At 29.9% G+C, this 11,051-nt stretch overlaps 1 protein-coding gene across 2 annotated transcripts in view; it reads left to right on the top strand.

Annotated features, from left to right (window-relative positions):
* The window catches only part of LOC111700484 (stomatin-4), a 29,196-nt gene extending 19,025 nt beyond the window's left edge, over window positions 1–10,171 (top strand). The window contains exons 11-15 of one of the 2 annotated variants that reach the window (XM_023471409.1): window positions 353–431; window positions 1,225–1,281; window positions 1,959–2,026; window positions 2,534–2,591; window positions 9,563–10,171. In XM_023471409.1, the coding sequence (XP_023327177.1) occupies window positions 353–431; window positions 1,225–1,281; window positions 1,959–2,026; window positions 2,534–2,591; window positions 9,563–9,682 (382 nt within the window). In that variant the 3' untranslated portion in view covers window positions 9,683–10,171. Of the gene's footprint in view, window positions 1–352; window positions 432–1,224; window positions 1,282–1,958; window positions 2,027–2,533; window positions 2,592–2,912; window positions 3,203–9,562 lie in introns of those variants that run through there. The other variant, XM_023471410.1, reaches the window with a different exon arrangement.
* Window positions 10,172–11,051: the final 880 nt, after the last annotated feature.

Raw genomic sequence — 11,051 nt, forward strand, 5'->3', positions numbered from 1 at the left:
AAATAAATGTACAAAATTGATAGGAGGGGGGGAGGGGGTCCAAAAACCGTATACTAGGACGGACCCTATAAGTTGATTGTTCTACTGGTAAAACTATTTGTATTAAACAATCATCAAGTAAATAAATATAAGATTGCTTAAATATCGTCTTTCTATTCCACTATTTAATGGGTCCAACTGTACTTTACACATTTAGCCAAGTTGAAATTATAAATTGAAGACATTTTGCAAATTGATTCACAACAAAAAAGAAAAACTAATTGTAAAATCTTCTTGAATAAACGTTTGTTCCACAGTGACCTGTATTCAAACTTAGACAACTAGATTATTTAAAAAGTCAAACTATTTCTAGAGAAGAAATCGCTAAAACGGTGTTGAGCACATTTAAGCATGCGTGCGATCCGTGGGGAATAACTGTCGAGAGAGTAGAGGTAAGTCCTTTTTCTGTTTAAGTCGTTCACACCCTTACAAATATTTTAATTCTTAATTTACAAAATGTTCGTTCATAACTCATTAATCCCTTGACTGTTTTGCCTCAAATTTGTATTGGTGAACTCGGTAGAGAAATGAGAATGTTCTTGACTTGGTTAACTTGAGTGGGATGGCTTTAATAGCGAAAGTTTAGTTACCAGGCAAAACTGGATTCCCAAGCTAGTTATTTATAAAGAAGAGGAATTTTCAAAGAAAATAAGAATATTTAATAAAACAAATGTTTCATGAGTAACGTCAAAATAATTGCTGAAATCTTACTTGTTTTTGCTCATAAATCCTCTTTATAAAGAGCTTATAAAAAGAACAACAATGTTTTGAATTTCTGATAAACTGGATAAATTTGTTCGAAGAATTAAAAGTAGAGGAGCTATATATATATATAGGTCACAAAGTCGCATATACTGTACGTTCTATTTTGTCTTATTTTTTCAGGGGATTAAGTAAACATAAATAATTCATGTGTAATCGCTCTATGAAACTTTAAAAAGGGCCTAGGGATTTAAATGAGATGTTTGACGCTAGATATAGTAGTTAAATATGACCTACTTTGTTAATTTGGTTGATATGTCAGTTTGTCACCTATCTGATGTTAATGTTACCCAGGAGGGAAAGGGTTACGTTTATATATATATATAAATGTATATATAGTTATATATATTTCCCCGATCTAATTTACTTATATCTAATATGAAATATATATTATTATCATATATATACAATATATATTTGCAGGTAAAGAATCTGTGTGTAGCTCGGGAAATGGTAAAGAGTATGGCCGTAGAAGCTCAGGTATAATTAACACACGGTGTTCCGAAAAAGAAAAAAAAATCATAAATAATTTTTTGGCCGTAATGATTGCAGAGTTGTTTTCGAGCAAAAAGAAGTCACATTTTCTCGTTTTTCTCTCTTGAAATTTCTATTTTCTAATCATGGTTTTTCTATAACAGTGACTTACGGATATATGCAACAAGAGCTGAAAACTTTAGAATGGTGGATATTGGGATTAATGCTTGATCCTCTCTTTTTCTTAATATTGAGACTAACCTAATTTTGTACTGGTATCCTGAAAAGTGTATAAAATTCAACTAATCAGAGTCGCATATATGAAGCCGATAAATTTGAAATTTTGCGTGCCATTTAAGAATATATACAGAAACGGGAAGGATTACTAAATTAAAAAAACAGGTTTTTGATTTTTCTCTACTATATCCAAGAAAGAACTGATTAAGAAGGAAATCAAAAGCCTGTCCTTGGATACTTAGATTAAGTAATTGGGATTAAGGATATCTCATTCTAAAGTTTTCAGCTAAGGCCAAAAAACTTAATTTACAGAATACGCCACGTTTTAAGATCGAAAAAATCATTTTTGAATATAAATCAGTTTCGTCACAACCCTGTTTTTACCTATATTCTCAAATTCTTCATTACTTCATAAACAAGTTTAACACTGCCCTTTTTTTGTCTAGGCCTTTAGAAATGCTAATGGGCTTGTCATAATGCAGAAGGGAGAAGGCAAGTGCCTGGAAAAAATAAGGTAGACACCAAGTGATGTTAACTCAATTAAGTTTTTCAGAGAAATGAAGGGTTCATCTCTGCGTTTATTTTAAGAGTAATCTTTGAAAAACTTGAAACCCAAAACCTTTTTGCATTATAAATTCCGATTTCCTTTGTTTTTCCTTTGTTATGTTTTTTACTGTTTAATCTATTTTATTGCTCTATATTAAAATGTAAGTCTGAAAACTAGAAACCAATTCTTGCTAGTTTATCTCGTTCAACCGAGGGATAAATCTTCTCAGTTCAAACTTTTAAATAAGTTTTCAAATCTTTAAAGTATCATAATCAACCTTACCATTTTAAACTTTTTATACTAAAATTCGTATTTTGCTTACTATGTTAGTTGAATTTAAGAAAATTTATTGTGCATCTTGAATTTAAAATTAGTCGACAATTAGAAGAACGGTTAAAATTGCAGAAGATTATAGAATAAGAATTAAATTCTTAACAATTCATTATTCTATTAAACCCCTAAATTTTTTTTTAGAGCGGCAGCTGATGAAATGCAATCTTGTCCTACATCCCTTGTTCTTAAATATTTGCAGGTAGAAACTTAAAATGATCCGCAAATACTGTTTAAGGATTAAATTACCAAATCGTTTTAACCAAAAAAAATTGGGATCAGCGTGTCATCCAATCACCTTTTTGTTTATTGTTATATTTTCTTTTTATTGATGGACATCTGCTATATCAATTATTTCTATATATATATCAATTTTTTATAATTGTATTCTTTTCTCTTCTTAATCAATATTTGTATTCATCTGTTTTGTGCTAATTTAAATATTAATTTTTTGAATAATTAAAAACTAACTATATATCATGATTTAACCTATCCATCTATTTATCTATTCGTGAATCTGCAGGTTCTGAATAATATATCCAGAGAGAAGAACCACACAATCGTTCTCCCTATTCCCAGCATTCTACTTAACCATTTCTCAAAACCTTCCTCGTGATTTCATAAAGAAAATTCCCCTAAAATTAACTTTCCTACCTTGTGATTTAGAAATGAATTTAACTCTACAAAGAACTGTAAATCATTAATATAATATTTCTTTTTAAACTTTGTTTTTATCGAATATCCCCCTGTAAACATTACCCACTGATCCTCAATTAACTTCTGCTCTGCCCTCAGTTCTCACCACAAACCAAAAGGCATGTCTAGTTGGTTTACTAATTGCATGGTATCATGAAACATTAATAGTCCTTAGTTTCCTATTATTTTATCGTTAATCTCATTTCCTTCCATCCTTATCCTATTTTTTTTTATTTTATTCGTATCTCATAGTTTTCCAAACAGAGTTTCTTTTTTATCTCATTTATCTATTCAGAAAAAAATATCTCTCTTCATGGATTTTTACTTAATTCATTATTTCCAAGTAATTTGTTTTGCAGTTTTTTCACAACACTTTGGCTTCAAGTGTTTAAAAAAGATAACAAACTTATCTTTATTCGCATATTAGATTTTTAATGAAAAAGATTATCATTTAAATTTGATCTTTAAAGACGAATTAAGTTGGATTGGAAATGAAAATTTGTCGTTTACACTTTGGTTGGTCCTGTTTCCCTCTTGAATCCCTTGTCCTTTGGTTGGTCCTGTTTCCCTCTTGAATCCCTTGTCCTTTGGTTGGTCCTGTTTCCCTCTTGAATCCCTTGTCCTTTCCTGCTATTTCGTTCAGCTATATAGATAGCTAGATAATGATTTAGTGTATTTTCAATCTGTAGCTTACTTCTTAAAAATGCATTTGTGTTAAATGTATGCATTGAACAGTAGATAAATATTATGCATTTAAATTTTAAGTTCAGATCTTTGTCTTGGCGCAATCAGTGTAAGACTTAACCCTATTCCTGCTGGGGGGGGGGGGGGTTCAATTTGACCCCCCCCTGTAGTTTTTTTTACATAACTCAAAAAGTATTGGTCTGAGGCTGTTGAAATTTTCTGACTTTTCCTACATACCCAAAGCCCTCCCCTTAGGCCTAAAACCGGGCTTTAATACTAACTGCCTGAGTCCTCAGGCACACTGCCTGAATGACTGCTTTTTCCTGTAACAAACTAAATCTTTGTTTTGACCCACTTTCACTTGTCAGATTTTGATAAAATTTAGCTTTTTAGAAAGCCTATGACATAAGGGAACGGATTGCACAAGTTTTGCAAAAAAAAAATGCAAATTTTTTTCAAACAACCTGTCAACATTTTTAGTTTTTCTTAATTAAACATCAGGTTTTTTCAAATTTTGGGCAAAATTTTTGCATATTCGACATGGTATGGTCAAGGGCTTTTCAAAAATGTCTAATTTTTCATTTTTTGGGCAATTTTTTTTGCAAACATTTTTACTGTATAACTGGATTTTGCGATAAAAAATTCAATTTTTGCAAATTTGCATTTTTTTTTACAGATTCTAAAAGTAGAGCACAAGAGCTTTCCAATGATGTATCATTTGTCATATTTGGACATTAAACATGGAATTTAGACGGGGGGGGGATATCCACCAGCATATCCTGGTTTTCAAGTACCCCAGCAGGGATAGGGTTAAAAAACACTCGCCACACATTAAGTATTTAAATCGTTGAAACTTTGCAACCTTATGGTGTAAATCTATGATAATTAAAACTATGTCTACAGATTTGATCAGGGAAAATTCATAGTTTGAATTATTATATGTTATCGTCATCAGGTTGCAGAGATACAAGGATAAAACAATTAAAATTGAGGCGAGTAATCGATTCTTTTCATTTCATAAGAGAGTTGATATTCAGGTAATGCTGATACGAAATCTATGAGTAGAGTTTTGATGTATATGAATTTTAAAGCATGAAAAATAAGTCATATCAAACATTTATCTTTTATCTGGTTTTACTACATAAACAAATAGTTTATTAGAGTTTAAAAAGCAAAATAAGAGCTAAGTATTAGTATACTCTGTAGGTAATTCTATCTTTTCTCTATATATTGAGTTGTTTTCTCTTTATCTAATTATCTGTAACTTGGGATTTCTAACTTTCTCTCTATCCTTCTATCAAATAAATACACTTGTTCTCAGAAGTAAAGACAATCAAAATTCAGTTACAAACTTGCACTTCACAGTGGGGCTCAAGGATATCAAGACTTTTTCAAACCGGGGACAATATTTTTCTGAAACTGCATAATTCACGGAACTAATGAGCTATAAAACCAAATTCTCATATGGGAATTTTTTAAATAAATTAATTTTTAAAATTGGTAACGAAATAGGGCTTAAATCCTATTCTTGGAGAATTCCAAAATTATCAAGAATCCTCGTTTTTGACATGCTTTTCATTATTCAAAGCCTTAGACAAATAAAGATATTAAAATAAAAAGGCAGGTCTTGTTTAAGGGTTTAAGGGTTTTGGGTATGTAGGAAAAGTCAGAAAATTTCAACAGCCTCAGACGAATACTTTTTGAGTTATGTAAAAAAAAACTACAGGGGGGGGGACAAATTGCCCCCCCCCCCCCAGCAGGAATAAGGTTAAATCTCCAAAATTGTTTTGAAACCCTTGTAAAACGTAATGCAAACTTTTTTTGCGGAAAATTTAATTTTTTGACTCATTTTGTTATATAACACCATTTTAAGATGGTTTTATAAAAAAGCGAAGTTTTCATGAAACATTTAACAATTTTAATCTATATAAAAATGGAAAAGCTATATGCTAAATGATGGCATATTTATCATAATTTTTTCAGGTTTCCTCTGAAATGTTAATTTTTAAATTAAAAATCCTGCCTCCCTGGACCTACCTATGCCTGAAAAGGGGGTTGAGATAAAATGCCCGATTAGATTAATGATTTGATATATATATGATTTATCCAAGAAGAAAAACTGAAAACAATGAAAAAAAATATCTCTTCATTTTGCATTTCTTCTCACCAAATCTTGTGTGAACAGAAATATGAATGCATCCTAAAAAAATGTTGACTAACCAAAAGCGTTAAAAAATCAGATTTCCCCCAAAAAACTTTCAGAGATTTTAAAAAGGCTTGGAAACATCATCTTGAACCCCGCAATAATGCATGGATTTACATTTCAAGCTTTTGGTACCTAAAAGGCCTTGAATAATGAAAATCAATAGCAAAACGAGGATTTTCGATAATTCGGGAATTCTCTATGACAGTTGGCTTATCTCGTTAGAGATTCTAAAAATCTGATTATTTCAAAAATCCCGATATAAGAATTTGGTTTTATAGCTCATTACTTCTGTAAAGCTATGAGTTTTAGTAAAAAATAGTCACAGGGTTGGGTACAACAAAAAGTTTCGATTTCCTTTACTCCCACTCTGACTTGTTTATGTTCTTGTAAAAAGTAATATTATAGAGTAAGTAAGACTTATGGTTTTACATCTACGTAGAAGTTTATTTTTAGTTTCATAAAAAGGGACGGTAAGCGTAATTTCATTTTCAAGTGACTTTTATTCAAAGAATTCCAGTTAATATTCACAACGGTATCCTTTAAACCTTCAACAGATCAAGGATATATATCTAATTTATATAAATAAAAAAATCAAATAAAATTCGAATTTTCCGCGTTTTTGCGGATATAATCTAAATTATCTGTATAAAAGCATAGAATTTAGCTTATATCGTTTAAAGGCGGCAGAAAACAAAAATTATTATTTTATTTTTTTACATCAGTGTATGATAATAATAATAAGAAAATTGAGTCATCGACGAACTCTATCCGTTTAGGGTAAATACCGCATTCTCCATCATCCTTGGACCTTGATCTGTCGATGATTACCCACAAAAATGGCGAGACTCTAAAGACGGCCCAAACCCCGTGATATGACGAATTAAATGATAAAGGAATTGAGTCTTTGCCACAAACTCTGATTTTCTAATCACTATATCTTTGGAACCAAATGTTGCAGACCTTAGATATTTCAAACTATGAATTCTGATAGATTAAGTAATCTGAGTTTGAAATATCAAAGGTTTACAACATCGAGTTCTAAAGATATTGCGGTTTAAATATTTGATATTGTTTCAAAGACTCAATTCCTCTGGTTGTTTTACTAAATAATGGTTTGATAAAGGAAAAAGCTCCTTTTAATAAGTGAATAGAACTCAAAAATTCGATAGTCATCTCTGAAGTCTCATTCTTTGTGGGTAACCCTGTAAGTATGTATAAAGATTTAGAAAGATCTTAGGAATATCAGTGTGAAATTGTAGAGAATTGGTTCTCTTTGAAAAGGAACTCATCTTCTTAAATCCTCTAAACTTGGCAGATTTCTTTGCAGAATGTCGACGAAAGAAGCCTCAGAATCTTTAAACACCACAAAAATGAGTTCCATAAAAAAAACTCTCTCAACTAAAATATTTATCTTAACATTTTTTTGTTATTTCTTTCTTTCACAAACTTTAAACTGTTTAACTGAATGTTTATTTTATTCGGTATTCGGAATTTATTGTACCACAATAGCTTCCAGTTTGAATTGGAAAAGAATTTTGTCAAATTCATGTTTACGTTTCTTTAATCTACAAAATGTATTTGATACTTATATTGTTTCCTGTAAAAGATTTAATATACATAGTTAACAACATAGGCAGGCTTCAGTAAATGAGTATTAGAAAGTAGAAACACGATAGTTTGGAAAAACGAAAATAAAATTAATATTTTATTTATTCCTGTAAAGGAATTGAGTTTTTGTCACAATCCCTATATCTTTGGAACCTGATGGAGTAAACCATTGATATTTTAAACTTAGATTATTTGATCTAACTGCAGTATACTTAGTTTGAAATATATTGGGTCTAAGACATTGGGTTGCAAAGATATAGGGATTAGAAAATCAGAGTTTGTGGCAAGGACTCAATTCCTTTGTATGCAATAAAAACAAAACATAGTGCACAATAAAAATCGCAGATATGCGACACATTTTTCTATGAAGCATTAACCAAATACAAAATTTTAGCATTATAAATGGGTATTTGGCCTTTTTTAACTAAATTGTTTTAACTCACTAAATGTTTAGGCTTTTTGAAGTGTAATACCATTTTGAAAATCATTTAACATGGGGCAAATGTTATTTGAGAGAAATTAAAAATTTTCAAATTCTTACTTTTTCGACCCATACTCTTTAAGATCATTCTGACAATTTAGGGTTAAACTATAAAACCTTTTTTTGTTTGTGTAAGGTGAAGGCAAAAAAGTTTACGATAAAAATTGTTTTTTGGTCTGATTTTCTCCCTCTTCGCTCGACTGTCTAGCCAAACAATCTAGATAAGAGTTGTTGTTTCTCAAAAGATGCCCGGTCATTAAAGTTAGATTGCACTATAGTAAAAAAGTTTGATATCTTTAAAGGCGGTCGAGCTATGAACTAAACTATTTAAGCAGCAAAAAAACCAAGATTTATGTTGGCTAGGCCAGTTCAAATCGCACTTATTAAAATACTTCACCAAAACTAGCAAAGATCATATACGCTAATGAACAAACCTTTTCCACCTGTTCTTGAATATTTCACCTTTAATAAACATAAATTCAAACAACTTTTGTCAAACATTTATAGAACAAAGTTCAATTATTTTCATGATGGTATCACGTTTTTAAAATTGACTGAGTTTTAACAAAAAAATGGTAGAAAAGGGTAATAATGGCTGGCCCATTTAGGTAAATCATTAAATTATGCTCAAAAGTTCACCTTTTTACCTAATATATATCTAAAAAGCATATATCATTATAAGACTGGAGTAATAGTTAAACTTAACTCTAAGTTAATTATACAAGATTTATTCTTAAACTAAAAATTATTGAAATATTCAAAGTTATACATTTATTCTAAATGATAATTACTCATAGTCCTCTGACATGACAAGATCCGAATTTAATTAATTTGAGCTACGTCGCTAAACTACCAACTGGCGGTACAAATTTTAACCACCGATTCATACTTAAAGATACAGGAAGAATTTTAATCAAATTTGAGCCGGCGGTAGTCAGTTCACATTCATAAAATTAGGTTCCGGCATAAACTTTTATGTTTAATTGTTGTAATTTAGTATTGCATTTACTGATAGTCGTTATTTAAAGAAACTAATTTTCAAACTCAAATTTTCTTATCCTTTTATTTTTTAACTTAAAGTCGTATTCTTTGATATTTCCAAATATAGAATTCCACTAGATCAAAAGTATAACAACAAGTTGAAAAGATAAAGAGATAAATTATTTTATTAATTAGTTCCAATGATGGAACTGATTAATGAATTGGTTTTATTAAAGGGACTGATTAAGCGCTACAAAATCAATTTTTCTAATATCTATATCTTTCCACCTTGATGTCGTAAAACTTTTATATTTAAATCTAAGCATTAAAATATCAAACCATCAGATTGCATCATCATCAGATCTAGTTTTTTAAAATAATAAGTTTCTTTGAATTAGTCTCATCTTAATTTGATGAAATGTTATCTATGTATGTACTAAAGTGTATATTTATCTATGTATGAAAGTGTTTCTATTTGATATGTGTATATGAATGTACTAAAGTTGTATTTATCTAGGTACTCAATAAAATATCCACAGAGAAGAATCATACAGTAATACTTCCAATTCCGGCAGCCTTTCAGAATAATTGGTCACAACAAGTCCAAGAAGAAAAGTGTTCTACAGATACAACATAGAATATTTACTACTTATTCAAGATTCTCTCTATGTTTAAACTTTTGTGAGACATAGCGCTAATATACATCGTATAGGGGATATCTATCCCCAATATAAAATTAAATTACGGAATCAGTTTAATCCACAGATACGGATAACTTCTTAATCCAGAAATTCACTACACAAAAGTTGTATCTCCAATGTAAAGGAATTGAGTCTTTGCCACAAACTCTGATTTTCTAATCCTATATTTTTGCAATCCAAAGACGTAGACCTTAGATATTCCTAACTCTATAAACTCCGTTAGATAACAAAAATAAGTTTGAAATGTCAAAGATTTACACCATCAGGTTACAGAAAAATTGAAATTATAACATTCGAGTTTGTGGCGAATGCTCAATTCCTTTATTGGTAAAAGTGTATATTTTTCATTCGGGGTCTAATGTTATCTTTCCACCTTTCATATAAATATATATCAAAGGTATATAATATATATACTTTATAGGTTATTTCTGGTTGATTTAGACAAGCTTAATAAATAGTTTTCTAGAGGAAATGTAGGATAAGTTTTTTCTTACAGTGAAATTAAATGTATATAACATCCATTCAAGTGCCGAATTCGGAAAAAGTGTAAAATCTTCGTCCGCAATAGAGAGGATCTTTAAAAAAATCAAAAGGTTCAAAGTAAAAACATATGGCAAAAAGATAAGTAAAATAAAAAGCACCCCACCGATAGTTTTAAAATATGTGTGCACATTTGATGTCCTGTGAGTTGCATTTTATGCATACTAAAATTGACTTTGTACATGTATACTGACTAATGGTACTAAAAAGTACAATATTTACAAATCATAAAAAAGATAAATTATACAGGTTTATGAGTCTTTTCGTATATCTTTAATTTTTACGTGACGCCTCAAAAAAGAAAGATTTTTGCTTTTTTAATAATTTCTAAAACACGTAGTCTTTATATTTAGTTTTTTAAATGTTCATACCTTTTTGAAATATATTTAAAGAGGAAATTTAAGTTGAAAATGTACAATTAAATTTTAGAATTAATAAAAACTATTTATTTGTGACAGAACGTTATCTATATGTGTTATTTGCTATTGTAATTAATTATAAATATAATTTTCATGAAACAATTCCGTTCTTTAAATGCACTGGGCTGCGCACGATCCAACTTTTTTCAATTCGTTCGTGAACAGATATAAAAATTAACTAAACCAACAAGGGGCTCAAAAAGCTGTACAATCAAACTTATTGTTTAATAAATGAGTTTTTTCCGTTTTTTATTGAAGTTTCCGTTTGTTCACGATCTCAATTTCTCAACGATGCTAACAGTAGAATCACCAAATATTCGTTAACTGTCTTCACCATTAACGATTG

The sequence above is a fragment of the Eurytemora carolleeae genome, unplaced genomic scaffold (assembly GCF_000591075.1).
Source record: "Eurytemora carolleeae unplaced genomic scaffold, Eaff_2.0 scaffold402, whole genome shotgun sequence".
Lineage (NCBI taxonomy): Eukaryota > Metazoa > Arthropoda > Copepoda > Calanoida > Temoridae > Eurytemora > Eurytemora carolleeae.